A 19475-nucleotide genomic window follows, 5' to 3' on the forward strand; every position below is an offset into this window, starting at 1 on the left:
GACCCCGGCCGGCCCCGCCCGCCCGGCCCCGGGGAGGGATGCGGCGGCGCGGCGCCCAGGATGCCCCGCAGCCCCGGGACGCGCCTCAAACCCGCCAAGTACATCCCGGTGGCCACGGCCGCCGCGCTGCTGGTCGGCTCCAGCACTCTGTTCTTCGTGTTCACGTGAGTCCCCCGCGTCACCGGGGGTGGGGGCACAGGCAGCCACAACCGGGCCAGAAGGGGCAGGGGCCGGTACAGCAGGGGTTGCAGCCTGGCAGGCCTGGGGGACAAGGCCTGCGGGCGGGGCAGGGCAGGGGGGCAGGGGCCGGGAGGACTGGGCACGACAGGGCTGGCACCAGGGCTGTGGGTGACGTGAGTCCCCCACCTGGGCTGAGGCAGAAACAGTGAGTGTGCCTGTACTGGGGCACCAGGGACAGGTGAGTTCTCCGTGTGGGGACACTAGTGCCTGGCGGGCACCTCATGAGTGTGTCAGGCCCTGGGTGTCAGTTGCTGGGCCCAAATAGGGGAGTGTGTGCAGTGCCCGCCCAGGGTGTGGCTGCAGCCCTCCCCTCCCCACAGGCTGCACAAGGGGCGATGTGGGCTGCTGAGAGCTGAGGGCGGCTCTTGGGTCCCCTCCTGGCTGTCCAGCCCAGGGCCAGAGCCAAGTTGTTCCCGCGTAGGTGTGGCCTGGCCAGGCTGCCACGTGCCTGCCCCAAAGCCACCCTTGATGCTGGCCTGGCAGTTCCCTACACCCTCCCTTGACCTTCTTAGGAATGCTTGGGGTCGCAGCTGGAGGGCCCAGGCCAGGCCTCACCCAGGGACACCGGCCATGTTGGGCACTGGGAGCCTTGAGGCAGAGGGCAGGCAAGGCCCTGAGCCCGTGCAGACATAACTTCTTCATCGGAGACAGGCTGGCTCACACATAAGCCTGCTGGCAACACCATGGCTGTGGGGCACCTCAGGTACAAGGAGGGGTGGGAGTGCCAGGCTTCAGCCATGCAGATCTGGGACCACCCGCTTCCACAAGTCCCGTGCTGAGAAACAGCCCAGGTGACTAGAGCAATGACTGCCCAAGCCTTCCTGGGAACTGGAGGTGTTGTTGCAAATGGCCCCAGCCCGCGGGGTCTCTGGTCCGAGGCAGGTCAGCCCGAGTGTGAATGAGCCTGGAGCAGGGGTGAGCGGGAGCCGGCTTGGCACCCTTCGCCTTAGCAAGAGTGAGGGTAGCAGCTGTGAGGATGGCGAGTCTGCACTGGGTGCCCATGGAGGCGCAAGAGCTCCCTACCTGGAGGCCGGGGCTGGGTGGGCGCCACAGGCTGCCAAAAGCGTGTTTAAAAAAGGCCTGTGTGGACGGGCTTATTTCTGGCTTTGGCAAGCAGGCGTGTTCTTGTTACTCAGACGCTGCTGGCTGTAGGGCAGAGAGGAGACGGACAGGTGGGCAGCGAGTGCAGGGCCTTCTGGAGGGGTGGGGCATAGCCCAGTCCTGTCCCTGGGTCCCCCACACCTGGACTCAGGTGTGCTTCGGGGTAGCCTGGCGTCCACTTGCTGACCCTGGTTTCTCACTCCTGAAGTGCAATTCAGTCTTTTTCCTCCCTGACATTGAAAGTAATACGTGTTCTCTTTCAAGAACTTGTGAAATGCAGGGAAATAAATCTTTAAAGAATTGAAATCAACCCTACTCCAGGGAGTCTTCCTGTCTCCTCTCCTCTCCTCCTAGGCTCACCTGAGCCCCTCTGTAGCATGCTTGTCATAAGTCCTTGCTGTGGTTTCAGAGAGCCCTTACACGGCTGTCCTATGAACTTGACCATCCCAAGATGTGGGCACTGAGGCTCCTGCACCCTGCCAAGGTCTTCCTTCTTCAGTTCTCAGAGCTGAGGTTCTGGGTTCAGGGACACCAGCCCAGCAAGGGGCAGGGTTCCCTCAGGGCACCGCATGCCTTTCCCTGTGTCCTGCCCTGTGTGTGACCCACTCTGCCTGAGAGAAGGTGGCATGTGCCTCTGCAGCAAGCTGGGGGTGCAGGGGCACCAGCTGGGGGCCAGGGGCAGTCACCATCTAGCCAAGGAAGCTTTGATCACCCTTAGGGCAAGGCTCCCCTGAACTCCTGAGGCCACATTCCCCGGGCCAAAAGGCCACTGGGGACCCTGGCCAACCCTGACCCTGGCTCCATCAGGGACCTCCAAAGCAACTGGGTTCCTGAAAAGGGGTTCTGCAGGGCGAACCAGGCCTACCGACCGAATTCCAGGCGAGCAGGGGTCCTGGTGGTCCCCCCCTTGGGATAGGCCTCTGGTCACCCTAGCACCCACACTTTTACCCTTTTTCTGGGTCCAGGCCTGCTGCAGACTTAGACATGTAGTGAGGAGGGAGCAGCCCACTCCTGTGTCTTCTCCACCCTGCCCTTGAGGCGCCCATGGGGTTCTCTCTTCTCTGCCTTTACCCCTTGTCCTTCACTGGATGCTGCATGGCCCCAGGCCCCCTCTCTGCTCAGTAAACATGAGCTGCCCCCTTTTGGGCAGGTCCGTGCAGACAGCAGCTGCTGACATGGTGCAGGGTGGGGAGCCAGGAGCCTAGAAGATCAAGGACCCCTTCCTCGGCCCAGCTCACTGAGGGGCCTGGGATGAGCAGGATATTCAGACATGTTACCAGGAGAGGCTGGGGGGTGGGTAGGATCACCAGAGGTCAGGGCATCTCCCTCAGAGGATGGGGAACATCCTGAAGGGCAGGTTCCCAGAGGTCCTTCTCCTCCAGGAAGCCTTCCTGGGTTCCTGGTACAGTCGTGTCCCCTTGGGCCCCAGAAGCCCTTCACACTGTGGCTCAAAGCCAGGCTGGGTCAGGTGCTGAGTGGGTTTCCAAGAGCCCCCAGGCCAGGTCTCCACATCAGCCCCTTCCTCCTCCCAGAGCCGCTTTGCAGAATGACAGGGAACCTGGAGACATCAGAAAGCTACGGCTGCTTTTGGGTTACCAACACCTGGGGCCAAGCTGGGCCATCTTGTCTCTGTCCAGGACCAGGGGGCTGACTTCTGGGACGTCACAGTCTGTCCCCAGGATGGGCCTGAGCCCTCCCTGTGCCCAGAGGCCCAGACAGGCTGGAAGGCCCAGCATGGGATGGTGGAAGGGCAGGCCTGGGTGGACAGAGCCCCTGGCAGGGGCCACATGGGAAGGAAGGAAACTTGGGGTGGGCCCCCTGCCACGCCTCACTGCCTGTGGCCTACCGTATCTTTGGCCGCCTGAGCCTCAGTTTCCTCAACTGCTCAGGTGTCTGCAGGGATGGGATGGGTACAGGAGGACAGAGGCCCCAACCTAGCCTGACCAGGGCAGAGTGGCCACAGACCCTCTGGTCCCAGGTGCCCCCATGTGTGAGCATCACTCTTAGACACAAACAGTGTTAATGAAGAACCCGATTTAAATGAAAACGTCTGAGTTAAAATTTTCCATTCCACATTTAGCTGTGGCGTGCATACTGGCCCTGCAGAACCGCCCACCCCCACTGAGTGGTGTCTCCCTGCCCGGCTAGGCGGACTTGGGGCCTCAATCTGGGTGGGGCCCATGGCAGTGGCTTGTGGCCCTAAGACTCAGGAGGCGGGGGCTGGATAGGGAGGAGGGTTTCCAGCCTCAGAGCTGGGCCAGCCCCCCCACCCAGGCCCGCCCTGGGCCCCACAGCATGGCTGCAGCCAGCAAGGGGTGGCCAACCCCTGCCTGGAGCATACCATCCCCTGGGTGGGAATGGAGTGATGTCCCTGTGGGCAGAGGGGCCCTCCTGGAGCCTGGGACAGACTCAAGGTGGACTGAGCAGGACTGCCTGCCACGCCTTGCCCACAGAGCTGGCATGTCCTCACGTGTCCTCACGCTTGCCTGGTCCACGGGGAACAGAGAGAACATAGGGGGTCGGCTTGAGGAAGGGCATGTCTGTTTGTGTTCGTATGTGCATATGAGTGTGCTTGTGCATGAACGAGGGCACAGGTGTGCCTGTGTGGCCGTGTGTATGTGTGTGTGCAAGTGGGCGGGTCTGTTCTTGCAAACATTTATGCACGTGTGTCTTGTCATCATGTGTTGGTGTGTGCTCATGTACATGTGCCTTTTGAGTGTGGTCATGTATGCACATGTGTCTGTGTACATGCATATCCAGGCATGTGTTCACTCATGTGTGTCCTGGAGCATATTTGTGTGTCTGTGTGTGCATTGCACATGTGTCCCTGCATGCTCATGGGGACATGTGTCTGCATGTGCAGGCTGGCTCTGGCCAGGGAGCCGGTCCTCATTAGGCATGACCCAGGCTTGGACCCTCCTTCCGGCATGGCCTGGGCGTAAAGGCCTCCTGAGGGAGGATGAGGGGGGCGGGAGTGCATGGGAGGGCCTGGTCCTGGGTCTGAATCAAGCCTGGGGGCCTGGTGATGGTGGGCCGACGGGGCAGTGGCTTAGGTCCCTGTTAGAGAACCTGCTCCCCACCCCCTCAAGCCCCGCAAGCCTGCCCAACACCAGCTAAGGCCCCAGGCCACTCTCCCTGGTACATGTGGCCCAGGTATGCAGAGCGGTGGTGCCCGTAGTGGACAGAGGCTGCCCACCACCTCAATGCAGACGTTGCCCTGTCACATTGCAGATTCCCAAACTTGGCCCCGTTGCTGTGCAGGTGTCGCCCCCCCTCCCCTGTAGCCCTGGGCATCTCATTCGGGGCAGCTATCCAGCCCGTACAGCATGAGGGTGGGGGGAGGTCATTGAGGCTCAGGGAGGACAAAGCATACAGGCTACCTGGGCCGGGGGAGACTCCAGTCAGTGCGGGTATGGGGGCTGCCTGTGGGGTTCAATCCCTGCCTGCCTGCATAATAGCTTGAATCTCACCCCAAGGTCTTGGTATGTGACAAGCCGTCCTATACCCACTCCTTGTCTGTAAAATAGGGAAACAGAAGCACCCACTCCCTGCAGCTGGAAGGGCAGATTTTGTGGTTCACTGCACAGGGCCGGAGGGCAACAGGCTCTCAGTATCCCCTGGGAAAGCCTGGACAGCCAGGATGGATCCTCTGACCACCCCTCCTCCCCCGGTGCCGTGTTCTCTTGCCGGCAGTGCCCACCCACCCGCTGCACCTTGTGCGTGCACATCTGCTAGCCCCAGCGCAGCGCAGGACCTCTGAGCTCCTCCCTTTGCGGAGCAGGCTGGCTCCACTGGTGCGGGCCACGCAGGTGCACAAGAGCCCACCCTTGCCTTTAATGCTCTGCTGTCGTCGTCTTGGAATTCTTGATACTTTTTAAACACCGGGCCCGCATTTTCATTTTGTGTGGATTACATAGCCTGCCCTTCCCAGAGGGTGCCATGGGGAGCTGGTGTGCCCCACCTGCGCAGGGCCGCAGCCCCCCACTTCTTCCCAGCTCCTGCTTCTCTTGAGCTGATAGTTCCCACTTGCCTGGAGAGCCCGTCCCCACTGGCATTTTGGCCTCTGCCTCCCACCCTGCCTTGCCAGGCAGACCATGCCTCAGGGGCCCGCCAGCACCTTGCTGGATGGTATTGGGTCGGAGACCACAGCATATGTTGAACACCATCTGTATGCCACGCTTTAGCACGCAGGGATGGGGAATGTGGAAGTCATCCACCGGTGGGCACCCTGGGCTGCCTGGGCAGGGGGTGGTGGGGGAAGGCCCTCCCCGCAGATGGAACCTGTGTCCTCAGGGAGTGCATCTTCCTCCACAGCAGGTCCTGGAGAAGAGGAACGGGTAACTTGCGGCTCCTGGCCGCCGAGTCTGCTGCCGTGGGAAGTGGAGTCTTTAAATAGCCTCTTGCTTTCCACTAAAAATAGCGAACTTCTGCTGCCATGGAGGTGGTTGCTGGGGTGGCGGGGCTGGCTCCTGGCCAAGACAGGCGTGGGTGCGCCAGCGTGGCCGGCATGCACTGGGCCGGTGGGCAAGGCCGTGGGCACTGCTCGCTCTGCCAGAGGCCACGATGCCCTGTTCTCTCAGTCAGGGCTACTGGGTCGGGATCCCCCTGGCCCTCCAGTTCCACAGAAGGGCTAGGTATGGGGAGGGGAACTACCCTCCAGGTGCCCTCCACTTGTCAAAGCAGCTGGGAGCCACGGGAGAGATCAGGAGTCTGAGGCCAGAGGAAATTTGTGGGAGCCGAGTGGACGGACTCAGGGACGCGCTGCAGGGTTGGCACAGGGAGCCATAGGTTATGTGCCCAAGGACTGTGTGGATCTCCACAGAGAGGGCTCTGGTCAGGTCCCCAGAGGGCGGAAGAGGATGCTCTCTGTGGCAGAGCACCCACCGGGGAGGTGTATGTGATCCTTATGGGGTGCCAGGAATCTGGGAAGGCTTCCTGGAAGAGGGTGCAGCCTTGGAGCCATGGGCGCGGGGGTAGTAAGAGATGGTGAGTGACAAGGGGGTATCATGCTTTTCTAGAGTCTCCAGGTGTTCTGCATTGTCATATGGATAGTAAGGTGACAAACTAAAAAGAAGGGGCTTCCTAGATGCGGATGTGCTCAGTGGCCCAGACCCTGAGACTGCACCCCTCAGGGAAAAACAGGGCTGCCACCCACCATGCATTTACTGACTGAGAATTGGAACTCCCCATGTCCCAGATTTTCCCTGGCAAAGGGGCTCCGCTGGGCTGGGGATAGGTCTGCGTGAGGACCGGGGCTGGCCTCTGTCTGTCATAGCACACAGGCAGAGTGAGCTCATTTCTCATCCTGGACTCCTGCCTCCAGTCTGCCACCCCTCCTAAAAGTGGGAGCCCAGGCCTACAGGCCTCTCTGAGCCTCAGTATCTTCAACTGTGAGTTGAATTCCTAACAGGCACCGGGAGGGTTGCTGGAGTCAGTGTCTGCGTGCGGGCAGCCCGCACACCTACCGGGCATGAGGTGCCCAGCCCTGATGGTTGAGTGGAGAGGCAGCAGGCTGATGTGCAGGGGTCTCCCAGTGGGGCTGTGGTGGCAGTGGCCTCCCTGACTGCCACGCTGAGCACTGATCGTGGCCTTCGATGGCCCAGCCTGCCTATGTGTGGCCATGCCTAATTCATCTGTCCCCACGCCCCATCCCCACCCATCTGCTGCACCCCCAGACCCAGCTCTGCCCTGCTGTCCAATGCAGGTGCCCATGGTTGACTCGAGCTGTGTCCCCCGCTGTTCCTGTCTACAATGGCATCATCTTCCTCTTTGTCCTGGCCAACTTCAGCATGGCCACCTTCATGGACCCTGGCGTCTTCCCCCGAGGTAGGGCCCTGTGCTGGGGCGCGTGATCTGCTCCCTTTCACTAGAGTGTGAGTGGCTGACGCGCGAGAGCCTTTTGGGGGTGGGTCCCGGTGGGCGGACTGGCAGGGATCCGGGAAGGACTGTCCTGCCAGGAGAGTCACGTTCCTGCCACCCCCCGCCCCCGGCCCTGGCTCACAGCGGATGAGGACGAGGATAAGGAGGATGACTTCCGGGCCCCGCTGTACAAGAACGTGGATGTGCGGGGCATCCAGGTCCGTATGAAGTGGTGCGCCACCTGCCACTTCTACCGCCCACCTCGCTGCTCCCACTGCAGCGTCTGCGACAACTGCGTAGAGGTGACCGTCCCGCCACCCCTTCTGCCCCGTGCCCCCCCCGTGCCCCTCCCCGCCCCCCACCTTGTGCCCTGACTCACTGCTCCTGCCCAGGACTTTGACCACCACTGCCCCTGGGTCAACAACTGCATTGGGCGCCGCAATTACCGATACTTCTTCCTGTTCCTGCTGTCACTCAGCGCACACATGGTGGGCGTGGTCGCCTTTGGCCTGGTCTACGTGCTGAACCATGCTGAGGGGCTGGGAGCTGCCCACACCGCCATCACGTATCCTTGGCTCGACTGCAAAGACAGTGTGGGCCGGGGGCACATTCCACAGGGGAAGCTGAGGCGCAGGGCGGTGGGGTGACTGCCTGGGAGTCCCCAGGTTGGGTGGCAGCGGGAGTCATTCGTCCCCAGGCACGGGCCCCGTGCTTTTGCCTCTGGCCATTGGCCTTAACGGGCCAGCATGGCCGTCATGTGTGTGGCTGGCCTCTTCTTCATCCCTGTCATCGGCCTCACTGGCTTCCACGTGGTGCTGGTCACTCGGGGGCGTACCACCAATGAGCAGGTGCTGACCCTAGGAGGGCCCGCGCGGTGTTGGGGATGTGGGGGGGCCCTATGGGCCAAGAGGGCCAGGGCTACACCAGGACTATGTCGGGGTGGTGTCAGGGAAGGGTTGCCAGAGCCCTCAGCTGAGGTGGCCTGTGCAGCTTCCGTAGGGGGAGGATCTGGCCCTGGAGACCCTGCGCGGGGCATGGAGCGTGGGGCCGCACCTGTGGACACTGCAGCCACCAGTAACTCAGGGCCCAGAAATTCTACAGTTTCCGGCGGGGACCGTCGGGGTGAATGGGCGGGGGGCACCCACGGGCTGACCCTGCCCAACCTGCCTCTGAGGAACCCCAGCCGTCCCTGCCTGTCCCCCTGTCCGCCTTGGCCCGGACCCTGGGTGGCCAGGCTGGCTGAGGGGTCCCATGTCCACAGGTGACGGGGAAGTTCCGTGGGGGCGTGAACCCCTTCACCCGAGGCTGCTATGGGAATGTGGAGCACGTGCTGTGCAGCCCTCTGGCACCCCGGTGAGGCCTGGACGGGGTGTCAAGGGGCCTCTGCCGGGTTTGGGGTGGGCAGGTGTGGACCCTCAGCCTGGTCGACCTCTGCCTTTGGCAGGTGCGGCCAGCCTTGCCTTTGGTGAGCGTTTGGGCCACATAAGCCTGGCCACTGATCCCTCTGCCCCTGGTGCAGGTACGTGGCGGAGCCGCCCCGGCTGCCGCTGGCTGCTCGCCTGAAGCCACCCTTCCTTCGGCCCGAGCTCCTGGAGCGAGCTGCCCCGCTCAAGGTCAAGCTTAGTGACAACGGGCTGAAGGCTGGCCTGGGCCGCAGCAAGGTGGGGGCCCTGGGGTCAGGTAGGGGATGGGGTAAAGGGCAGACCCTTGAAGGCAGGAAGCAGCTCTGTGTGAGGGGCCCTAGAAGTGGAAGCGGGAGGAATTGGGTAGATTCTGGAGAATGGTCTAGGGCCCGGGGCCCAGGGCCCAGGGAGGAGTCCCCAGTTATGCCCCACCCCTGGCCCATGCCCTACCTACCACTGACCACGCCCCCTCCCAGTCCAAGGGCAGCCTGGACCGGCTGGATGAGAAGCCGCTGGACCTGGGGCCGCCACTGCCCCCCAAGGCGGAGGCCGGCACGTTCGGAGGTGACCTGCAGACCCCACGCCCGAGCAGTGCTGGTGAGGTGGGGGTGGCCAGACAGAGGGAGGGACATGGACTGACCCCAGCCTGACCGTGGTCCGTCTCCCCAGAGAGCGCCCTGTCGGCGCAGAGGACCAGCCCCCCGACACCTGCCATGTACAAGTTCCGGCCTGCCTTTCCCTCGGGTCCCAAGGCGCCCTTCTGCGGGCCTGGTGAGCAGGTGAGGAGGCCTGGCCCCACCCCAGGAAGTCCTGCTCCACCCCTCCTGGAGACCCTGTCCCCAGAGGCCTCACCCCAGAGGTCCCACTCCTAGAGGACTCGCCCCAGGAGGCCCTGCCCCTGGGGCCATGGGGTCATAGCCTTGTGGGCGCCAGCAGGCCCTCACCCTGTGGGCATCCCAGCTATGCACAAAGGAAGGGCTGGGACAGGCAGTCCTGGCTGGCCCCTGCTCCTTGGCCGGCATTGCCCGCTAGCCTGGTAGGCGGCTGCCCCCAGGAGCAGTGTGTGCCAGGATGCCTGGAATTCCACTATTGGTCACTCCGTAAGGCCCACGGGAAGGGTTCAGAAGAATTTGAGATTGTTTAAGAAAGCACATTTATTTTCTCTGAGTTGTGTTAGGGACTCTACGATCACTGTGGAGCAATTGGCAACCCTGGACAGCCTGAGGAATGATCCAGATCCCTGACATTCCCAGGCTGCCCACCCTCTTTCATGGCCACCTGAGAGGTGAGCCCGTGACTGGGCCAGTATGCCTGGACCGGTTGCCTCCCCTCAGGACTGATGTCCTGCTTGACCCGGCGTCTCCGGACCCTCTGGGCTGGGCAGGGGGTCTGGGCCTCCTTGGCCAGCATGCCATGGTCCTGTGCCGGGAGGGGTATTGATCAGCCCTCCTTGGGAATGGGGGGCTTTAGGTGTCCTCGCCTGCCTCATCTTCCTGGGATTGTCCTGGATCCCACAAGGATTCTGGCCAAGTACCCCAAGGCCACATTTGTCTCTACCAGTACCCCCTCTGGGTTTTGAGGTTCTGCAGGCTCTCGTCCCCAGCCCAAGCCTGTGACCGCATGCCTTGATTCATGGAGACTCAGAGGGACCCCTCCGCCCTGTTGCTGTGGCTGCCCCCTGGCCCCTCCCCAGGAAGTCCTGGCCCATGTGGGCTCTGAGGGTCCTGCCCTGGGTAGATGTAGCAGCTACCTCTGCTCTTACATGGCAGCGACCTGCAGTCCTCAGCCATGAGGTGCCCAGGAGAGGGCTCTGGGTCTCCACGTGGTTATTACATCTCCTCAAGGTCCAGCTCCCGAGACTGTCCCCATGGCCCCCCTCCTCTTTCCTGGGGAAGTAGGAGCAGGAGAAGTGTGCCCAGCCTTCCCTGGGGAGGCAGCATCTGGGGGCTCTGTTCTACCCTGTCCCCACTTGCTTCTGTGGTGGTTAAGGAAGAGGTGGTTAGGGGATGGAGAACTTCCAGGAGCAGCTTGTCGGTCACACATGTCACCAAATTGTAGCCTCTGTTGGGGCACAGAGCACCTGGTGGCTGGGCGGAGCAGGGTGGCCAGGCAGTGGAAGACGTGTGCCCTCTTTCTCCACAGGTCCCTGGCCCTGACTCCCTGACATTGGGGGAAGACAGCATCCACAGCCTGGACTTTGCGTCGGAGCCCAGCCTGGACCTCCCTGACTACACACCTGGAGGCTTGCATGCAGCCTACCCGCCGTCCCCGCCACTCAGTGCTGCTGACACCTTTTCGGGTGCCTTGCGCTCCCTGAGCCTCAAGGCAGCAAGCCGGAGGGGTGGGGACCACGTGGCCCTGCAGCCTCTGCGCTCTGAGGGCGGGCCCCCCACGCCCCACCGCAGCATCTTCGCCCCCCACGCGCTGCCCAACCGCAATGGCAGCCTGTCCTATGACAGTCTGCTTAACCCCGGCTCTCCCGGCAGCCACACGTGCCCAGCCCACGCCGTGGCCGGGGTGGCCAGCTACCGCTCGCCCTACCTGCACCCGGGGGCGGTGGGTGACCCACCACGGCCTCCACCCCGTAGCTTCAGCCCGGTGCTGGGCCCCCGGCCACGGGAGCCCTCACCTGTGCGCTACGACAACCTGTCCAGGACCATCATGGCCTCCATCCAGGAGCGCAAGGACAGAGAGGAGCGGGAGCGGCTGCTGCGCTCTCAGGCCGACTCGCTCTTCGGCGACTCGGGCGTCTATGACGCTCCCAGCTCCTACAGCCTGCAGCAGGCCAGCGTGCTGTCCGAGGGCCCCCGCGGCCCTGCCTTGCGCTACGGCTCCAGAGATGACCTCGTGGCGGGGCCCGGCTTCGGTGGTGCCCGCAACCCCGCGCTGCAGACTTCACTGTCCTCGCTGTCCAGCGCCGTGAGCCGGGCACCGCGGACCTCCTCCTCCTCCCTGCAGGCCGACCTGGCCAACAACAACGCCCCCGGGCCTCGGCCTGGCAGCGGCTCGCACAGGTCCCCGGTGCGCCAGGGTCCCCCCTCCCCACCCAGCACGCCCCGCTCACCCTCCTATGCAGGCCCCAAAGCTGTCGCCTTCATCCACACGGACCTCCCGGAGTCGCCACCCTCGCTGGCCGTGCAGAGGTGGGTGCTGGGGGGCAGGGGGCTTCCCAGCACAGGTCAGGTGTCCGGCCGCCTGTGGGGCCTCTTGGCTGAGCATGCGGGGGTTGTCTGGGAAGCCAGTGGCTGCCTATGGGCGTGGGCCTCACCCTCCTTGGAGGCCCCCCCTGGCCAGACTGTGTGAGGGTAGCCCAGCTCCAAGGACACCCTGACATGTCTGAGGACAGTGGGGCTGGAGGATTTGCCCACTGTGGGCTGCATATTCTCCTGCAGCTGGTGCACCCGAGTGTAGGGGGGACCCTGGGGCTTCTTCCCCTGGAGACAGTGTTGGTCCAGGAGGCTGAGTCTGGGGGACATCATCCCACAGCAGAACGTGCTGTCCTGGGTGCTCCTAGCCCCAGGAAGTAAGGGCTTCCTTGCTTGGAGATGGGGAAACTAGGCCCAGAGGGGCAGGCTGGTTCCAGGCTCCCAGCAGGTGGGTAATAGAAAGCTGGGCCGGCTGTCTCACAGGTTCAGGTCCAAGTATATGAGCTGAACAGCTGAGGTGTGCTGGGCCCGACAGGGGGTGCATGGGTATCGTCAGGGTGTCACCTGTGCCACCGCGAGCACGGGCTCAGTCAGCGAGGCGGCCCCTGTTGTGGATGCAGCTGGCCCAGGGGGTGGCAGCCGCACAGTGAGGTGGGATGGCAGCCGAAGGAGGGAGGCGCTCCCAGCTTCGTGGGTGTTTGGGCCGTGATGTCAGAAATGCTACTGGTCAGTACTAGGCAAGCTGGAGGGCAGGGAGACAGCCTCTCGTTTTCCCAGGAGGGAGGAGGGAAGGAACCAGAGTCACCACTGGGCTCCCCGGCTTGGGGCACTAGGACGATGCAGGGCCTGGGGGCTTGGCCAGAGTCCATCTAGCCTCCCTGCGCTCTGTGATCTGTGCCAGTGGGAGGGACCAAGGGACCTGGGAGGGGGATGATGGCCATTCTGACATCTGTCTGTCTTGTGACAACATAGCCCTCCCTCTGCAGGCTGTGCACCCCCACCCATTTTCTGGGTGGGACCTTCTGAGCTCAGAGGCAGGGGCCGCCCCGGGCTTTGTCTGCGTCTGCGTCCTCTGTCCTGTGTCCTCCGCTGGCCTCTGTCATGCTGTGGTCCCGCGTTCACTGTGTGTGTGCGTGTATGTGCTTGTTTTGATGCAGGGACCACCCTCAGCTGAAGACCCCCCCAAGTAAACTTAACGGGCAGTCCCCGGGCCTGGCCCGCCTGGGGCCTGCCGCTGGCCCCCCAGGGCCCTCCGCCAGCCCTGCCCGGCACACGCTCGTTAAGAAGGTGTCCGGCGTGGGTGGGACCACGTACGAGATCTCAGTGTGAGAGGACTGACTGCCATCCATCCGCCGTGGAGCCCCGGGGACCAGGACCCCCAGCGGCTGCCCTCCCCTCCCGACTTCTCTGCCCCGGGAGACAAGGAGGCCCAGGCCTGGTGTGGACACGTCAGCGGAAGAAACCACGCCTCCACAAGCCTGTCCCTCTTCCTTCCGCCTGTCCATCCACCCATCTGCTCAGCAGGGCGCAGCTGGGCCAAGGGCCGCTGGGCTGCAGGATCTGTGCGGCGGTGCCCCGCTCCCACAGGTGGGGGGGGCGGCGAGGGGGTGTGGACTACATCTGCACCTGCTGCACCCATGCCCCTGAGGCCTGTCCCCACCTCCTCCCCTCACAGACGGGTCACTGTGGCCCAGAGATGGACAGAGAGGCCTGGGTCCCTGGCCAGACCGGACCGAGGCCCCACCGCCCGGCTGCTCCTAACTCGTTGCCTTTCAGGGACCCGCTGGAAGCTTGTAGCTTGGCCAGGCCAGTTCTTCTTCGGGGAGTCCAGCCCCAGCCTACAGGCGCCCAGCTCTGGGATTGCTCTGGGTTCTGACAGACAGGTGGCCGATGGACAGACAGCCAGCTGTGGGTGGGGTCTTGGCTCCGTGTGTCCTGTCTCGCCCAGCTGGTGGGTGCGTCCCCGTGTCTGTGCGCTGAGCTGCCATGCCACGTCCCATGTGTTAACGCTCGGGCCCCCGCTGCCCCCACTGCCGGGAAACTTGCTTTCATTGAAGCCTTAACCTCTGCTTTATGCTCTTGTGGGAGGCGACCAGGGTGGGTGGGGGGAGGCAGGTGGGAGCAGGCACGGGCCGGACGCTGCCACAGGGGACCCATAAGACCAAGAGTCCTCTCCCTGCCGAACTGGAGATTCCCTACCCCAAGGCATGCCAAGTCCAGGCCCTGCAGGAGCCTCGGCGCCCTCGTGGGAAGCACATGGGGGAGGGGCCAGAGTTTCGCCTGGCGCCAGGGACCCGAGAGTAAGCACACGGCAGCGTCCGCTTGCGTTGTGTCTGTTTTATGTTTTTATATCTACATCTATATATCTATAATTTTATTAAAAAAAGAAAAACAGTCATTTCGATCCTTTCCTTGAGCAAGGCTAGGGCTATTGCTGCAATGCAGGGGCTCCGGGGGCGGGGAGCAGAGTGGGTCAGGCTCTGGGAGAGAGGTTGGCCATTCTTCTTCGTGGGTGTTTCCACTGACTTAAGCTGAGTTGGAAGCTTGGGAGGTGGGGTCTGGCCGATGGGTCTTTGGCTGACAAGGCTCCCGTGGGTCTGTGTCATCCCTGGTGGTGACAGGGCATTTGGAGAAAGGTTGGGGTTGCAGACGTCCCAGGACCCCCTGGGAGCCCAGGAGCTCTTAGGGAAGATGGAGTAGGGGGTGCAAATGGGGCCACCCGTTGGCTGAGGGCCCCGTGGGGGCCGTTGCTGCATCCTTGCAGCTACAGTCACTGGAACTCATCCTCCTGGCAACCTGAGCCTCCCCTCCCCCCCCACTGGCACTGCCAAATGTGGGGGGTGGGGGCATTGAGAATCCATGGCTCTTTAGGGCTGAAACCAGCCAGGGCAAAGACTGGGGGTCTGGGGCAGGGGCTGGCCCAATGTGGGAGGCTAGCTGGGCTTCGGACCCTGCACTGGGCAGCTCTGCCCCATGCTGACCTCCACCTTTCTGCTTCTCTCTCACGGGACGCTGCGGCCCCCAGGGGGCGGATCGGCACCTGCAGCCGCGGATGGGGCCGGCGTGGCCAGCCCAGGGTGCCCCCCGGCCTGCACCTATGCCACCTTGGCCTCCCCGAGGACCGCCCACCGCTGCGGGCCCCCTGGAGCCCGGCCACCGGGGTACCCCCCCGAGGGGCTATGTGCCGCCTGCACTCAGCCGCCTCCAGCCTTTTCCCCAGTCTCTCGGGGCCTGAGCGGGACACCAAGTAGGCAGCTCTGGGGCCCGAGAGGACAGCCCAGGAAGCCAGGCAGCCACAGACCCTGGGCCGGGGGCTGGGGGTCCTCTTTCCACCAGCTGCACCTTGCCTGACTCCCAGCCCCCTGGGGCTTGTGACCCTGTGCCCACCCACCTCAGGAAGTCCCCACCAGCTGCAGGGGGTCCCACTCCCCAGGCAGGGGCCCTGGAGCTGGCTGGGACCAGCACCCCGAACTCCCTGCCTGACCGAGCACTTTAGACGCCACTTCCTCCCCAGGGAGCCCAGGCCTCTGTGGGTTGGGCTGGGGTGGGGGTCTCAGGTTGCCCCTGCAGGTCACTGCACTCCCTCCTCCCCACATCCAGCACATGAACAGATGCCTTAACCTCTTGGAGCCGCCAGCCTGGTGAGCCATCCGGGCCCTGCCAGGGCGGGGAGGAGACCCTGCCAGTCCAGTGTGTTCCTGGTGACTGCTCTGCCCAGCCCTGCCCGGCAGTCTTCACTCTTTCACTCCGAGATGTGGCACCTGGGGGAGCTCAGAGGGCCCCACTGCCCACGGCCCTGCGGTCCCTGCCAGCCAGCGGGGGGCCTGGATGCCCCCAGGGGCAGGGCGGGGGCTCGGGTCAGCCCTTTTCCTGCCTGGGCGGTGCCTCTAATTCTCCCACTTGGGGATGAGCAAGCCACAGAGCTATTCTCTATTGTTCTAAAAGGTATTTTCCCCCTGCCCCAATTTAATGCCCTAAATAAAATTTTTGGTGTTTACCTCCACAACTCTGTCCACCAACGTGGTCCCCCTGTCCTCCGAGCCTTGGGGCAGTGCCAGGAGGCTGGACTGGACAGGGATCCTAGGTTGGGGAGGGGACAGGAGTGGGAGGTGGGGGTGGAGGTGGCCGGTCAAGAGGGGGGAGGGTAGGGTGCTCGGCCAGATAGGGACAGATGGTTACGTGAGGGGTGAGAAGTCGGGGGTAGGGGGTGGGTCAGGGAGCCTGATCCCTGAGGTCTGCAGATTGGGCCCGGGCCCCAGGCATGAGGCCCGAGGACCCCTGGTCCTCACTTTCAGTGGAGACCCTCCTGCAACACCCTCTGCTCAGAGCCCTCCCTGGTGGCCTGGGGTGGGCTGGGGGCTTCCTGTGGCGGGGCTGCCGCCCAGCGAGCAGATGGGACATGGGCGCTAAGGCAGGGGCGCCACCCCAAAGAACCCCCAGTGTGAGATTGGCCTCAGAAGGCAGCAAAATCTCCTGCCCCCGCCACCCCCGCCCCCGTTTCCATGGAAACAAGCTCACACGCTGTGTGTGTCACGACTATATGTCCAGCAGCAGGCCCAGCCCTCAGGACAGACCCTGCCTCCACCCTTCTCCGCAGCTCCTGGCGGGGACGGTGCTCGGCAGTGCCGTGGGCAGGCGCCAGCGTGGCCGCTGAGCACCCGGGGCCGTGCTGGCCACCTGGCCTCCTCCTCGCTGGGGCCGCTGGGCCTCCGGCCTAGAAGGGCAGGAAGTCGTCCACCTCCAGGCGCAGGAACGGGCCCAGGAGGGCCCGGAGCTTCCAGACAGCGGCGCGGCTCAGCAGGGGGGGCACCAGCCCCTCGAAGGGCGCGGGGTCCACCACGTACACGTAGGCGGCGGTGCAGGCCAGCAGGGCGCCCAGCAGCAGCCTCAGGGCCAGCAGCCTGCGGGCGGCGGCGGTCAGGGGGCGGGGGTGCCCTCAGGGACGGTCCCAGGGGACTGGGCTCTGCCCGTGCACTCACGCAGCCACCTACCAGAGCTGGCCTTTGAGGCCCTCGGAACATCCCAGCTGCGGCCTTGCCTTCTGCAGGGGAGGGGCTGGGTCAGAGCCTGCCCCCATGGCGGGGTGGGGGTGGGTGGGGGGGGTTCTTGTACTGCGGGTTCTTACCCCTCACTCCCTCACCCAGGACCAGGCACCTGCAGCCATGTCTCAGGGATAACTGGTCACCGAGCTCCTGCTGGGGCTCCTGCCCTGGGGCCTCCTCCAATGAAGCCCACATCCCCTCCCCGAGAGGGGCCTCTAGGGTGAGGCCAGACTGGGACAGGGTGTGGATGGGGGGCTTACCGCTATGCATGCCATCTGCTGTTCCTTCCTGGCCTGGGTGCGGCACTGGGCACGCTCCCTGGATGGGGAGGCAGGGCGGGGGGGGGGTGGGGGCTGCGGTCAGGGCCATGTATTACCTGCCCCCAGCCCACACCACCCCCTTGGTCTGGTGCAGTGGAACTGGGAGGGTCAGGGGTTGATCCCCCGCATCCTGGCCAGGACACCTGCCCCTTTCCCAGTTCAGCCAGGCACCCCCAGGCCCCTGACCCTGTACATCACCCCAGAATCTCCAGCTGAATGTCCTCCATCTGGTCTAGTACTCCCCGGATGTCCTTCTTGAGGTTCTGGGGGGCAGAGGAGGTAAAACAAGTCCTCTCACCCTGACTACTCTGCCGTATCCCCCTGCTTCTCGATGGTCCCCTGTCCCCGCACCCACTGCCTATCCCCTGTTCCCCTCAGCCTCAGGGGTCACCCTCTGGGGACCTACCAGGAGCCCAGTAGCCTGGTTGTTCAGGGCCATGTGTACCTCGGCCACGCCGTCCCACACCTGGAGGGAGCGGAGAGACTGGGTCACGCTCCAAGGAGCAGGGTGCCCACGGAGGTGTCCCACCAGGTGTGGGTCCCCCAGTGGCCCTCCCACCCCAGCCAGGCGGGCACCTCGGTAATGGCCATCTTCTTCCTCTCAAAGGACAGTCGGATCTGCTGCAGCTCGTTCTGGGGAGGGGCACAGCACGGGCACAGGCAGGGCCAACGGGGTCAGCTCCTTCCTCCCTGGGGCCCCCGGCGCCTGCTGCACGGAGGAGCCCTCCCATGGCCCGGTGCCCGGGGACCCACCTGAGACTGCTGCACGAAGGACTCCTCACCCCGGCACATCTCTCGCCGCAGCAGCTGCAAGGGTGCCCTGTCTTCCAGGGGCCGGGCACTGGCCTGCTCGGGGGGCTATGGAAGAGCCCCTGGGTCAGCCCCAAGGCCGTGGGTGGCAGCTGCGCTCAGGGACGGCTGGAGAGCGGGGGCGCGGCTATGGTGCACGGAGCCACGTGGTCATTCCCGACAACTGCCCTCCATCCTGCCGGGCTGGGCGTCTGCCGTATGCACTTACCCAGGCCAGGGCCGTGCAGCTCGAGTGCTCCGGGCACAGGGGCAGGAACTGCTGCCCTGGCCCCAGGAGGGCCCCCAACTGCTCCCGCAGATCCTGGTTCTGTCTTTTCTGAGGGGTGGGGAGGGGCAGAGAGATGGGACTGCTTGTCACAGCTGCCTCTTGGGCAGGAGACAGAGGCCGCAAGGGCCAGGGCAGAAGCTTCGGCTCTGCAAACAGCTGCAAGCCCACTGCACAGATGGGCTCTGAGCCTGGGCTGGCCCCGGAGCCTCGGCGGGCTCGCCACTCACCAGATTCTGGTTTTCCTGCTCCAGCTGGAGGAAGGACTGCTCTGCAGGATCCAGGGGCATGCTCTGGAGTGGAGAGGGGGCTGCCCTGGGTGACGCCGGGGTTCCTGACCCCATCGGCAGGGGTGGGCATGGGCAGGGTCTGGGCCCCGAGCTGGGGGACCCCCCCTGCCTGGGTGCCCCTTGCTCTCGTCCCGAGTGCAGGGGCCAGCCCCACCCTAGCCTTGTCTCCACTTGTCCTTGTCTCGCCCCCACTGGTTCTCTGGGTCTCTGTCGCTGCATCTCGCCCTCCTCGCTTGCAATAAAGTTCCCAGGTACCTCAGCCCCGACCCTGGGCCCCCCGCTCCCTGCCCCCGGAGGTGGGAAAGACCTGGCTGACTCTATGGAGTGAGTGGAACTGAGAGGCACCAGGCAGGGCCACCTTACAAACCCCTGGCAGGGTGGATCCAGGCATCCTCCGTGGCTGCTCGAAGCTGATGGCTGGGGGCACTGGGGGTGGGAGTGGCCACAGGGATCTAGGGTTTTGGGCCCCTCCATACCTCCCTGTAACCCCTTCCTAACCCCAGGTCCAGGCTCTAGCCTGGCCCGACCTGCCACCCTCTTATTGAGGGCCCTCTAGGTTTCATGGCTCACAGGTCCGCTTCAAGAGTGCCTGTCACAAAGGCTTGGGGACAGCCAGGGAGGTCACAATGGGCCCGGGTGGTGGCCAGAGCCAGGGCTGGTAGGGCCCCTCCCACCAGGACCCTGTACCTGAAGTGCCCTTTTCTGCCCCCCCGCTGTGCATCTTCCCCACCCCAGCTCCCCCACCTGCATTAGCTCTTTTCTCAAAATGTCAAACAGGTAATACAGACGCAAGGCTAAGACAAAATCAAAGGCCGGACGTGCTATCCAGTGTGGCCCTCCCACCTCAGTTCCCGCCACCCACCACCCACACGCCTGGTCGTTAAGCTCCTGCTGGGGTTCGGCCGCACATTCTGCGCAGCTGGGCGGCATGCGCCCCTGCCTCTTCCTCACACAGGACAGCTTATCCCATGGCCTGGCTTTTTTACCTAACCGACCTTT

General features: G+C 64.1%; 2 protein-coding genes across 10 annotated transcripts; one reads left to right on the forward strand and one right to left on the reverse strand.

Annotated features, from left to right (window-relative positions):
• Window positions 1-16: 16 nt before the first annotated feature.
• ZDHHC8 (zDHHC palmitoyltransferase 8) lies at window positions 17-15755 on the forward strand. Of its 4 annotated transcripts, none has more exons than XM_025858014.2 (12): window positions 17-164; window positions 7046-7167; window positions 7345-7502; window positions 7593-7765; window positions 7946-8048; window positions 8462-8553; window positions 8720-8861; window positions 9080-9200; window positions 9273-9382; window positions 10746-11746; window positions 14775-14996; window positions 15350-15755. In XM_025858014.2, exons 1-12 carry the CDS (start codon window positions 61-63, stop codon window positions 15354-15356), a joined length of 2355 nt encoding a protein of 784 aa, XP_025713799.1. In that variant the 5' UTR covers window positions 17-60; the 3' UTR covers window positions 15357-15755. The 4 variants fall into 4 exon arrangements, with proteins under 4 accessions (XP_025713799.1, XP_025713800.1, XP_025713801.1 ...); XM_025858015.2 differs by having other exon boundaries at window positions 9080-9167; XM_025858016.2 differs by lacking the exons at window positions 14775-14996; window positions 15350-15755 and adding an exon at window positions 12907-14147.
• Window positions 14224-19033, reverse strand: CCDC188 (coiled-coil domain containing 188). Of its 6 annotated transcripts, XM_073889682.1 has the most exons (10): window positions 18417-19033; window positions 18130-18237; window positions 17865-17969; window positions 17688-17744; window positions 17518-17577; window positions 17310-17374; window positions 17052-17109; window positions 16741-16790; window positions 15748-15829; window positions 14224-14357 (listed from the first exon to the last, which is right to left on the reverse strand). In XM_073889682.1, exons 1-10 carry the CDS (start codon window positions 18948-18950, stop codon window positions 14352-14354), a joined length of 1125 nt encoding a protein of 374 aa, XP_073745783.1. In that variant the 5' UTR covers window positions 18951-19033; the 3' UTR covers window positions 14224-14351. The 6 variants fall into 6 exon arrangements, with proteins under 6 accessions (XP_073745783.1, XP_073745784.1, XP_073745785.1 ...); XM_073889683.1 differs by lacking the exon at window positions 15748-15829 and having other exon boundaries at window positions 14225-14357; XM_025858019.2 differs by lacking the exons at window positions 14224-14357; window positions 15748-15829 and adding an exon at window positions 16274-16463.
• Between the last annotated feature and the right edge of the window lie 442 nt (window positions 19034-19475).

Source organism: Callorhinus ursinus, unplaced genomic scaffold, assembly GCF_003265705.2.
Source record: "Callorhinus ursinus isolate GAN/ISIS: 27379988/994484 unplaced genomic scaffold, GSC_fseal_2.0 scaffold115, whole genome shotgun sequence".
NCBI lineage: Eukaryota > Metazoa > Chordata > Mammalia > Carnivora > Otariidae > Callorhinus > Callorhinus ursinus.

What these genes read in the sequence shown, in the direction of transcription:
- ZDHHC8 (XM_025858014.2), top strand. Translation starts at nt 61, where the DNA reads ATGCCCCGCAGCCCCGGGACGCGCCTCAAACCCGCCAAGTACATCCCG. An exon ending in GCTGCCCACACCGCCATCAC is followed by an intron (nt 7,766 to 7,945) that starts GTATCCTTGGCT and finishes TTAACGGGCCAG; the next exon opens with CATGGCCGTCATGTGTGTGG. An exon ending in CCCACGCCCGAGCAGTGCTG is followed by an intron (nt 9,201 to 9,272) that starts GTGAGGTGGGGG and finishes CCGTCTCCCCAG; the next exon opens with AGAGCGCCCTGTCGGCGCAG.
- CCDC188 (XM_025858018.2), bottom strand. Translation starts at nt 18,950, where the DNA reads ATGGAGGGGCCCAAAACCCTAGATCCCTGTGGCCACTCCCACCCCCAG. An exon ending in CCTTCGTGCAGCAGTCTCAG is followed by an intron (nt 17,745 to 17,864) that starts GTGGGTCCCCGG and finishes GCCCCTCCCCAG; the next exon opens with AACGAGCTGCAGCAGATCCG. An exon ending in ACCAGGCTACTGGGCTCCTG is followed by an intron (nt 17,375 to 17,517) that starts GTAGGTCCCCAG and finishes TCTGCCCCCCAG; the next exon opens with AACCTCAAGAAGGACATCCG.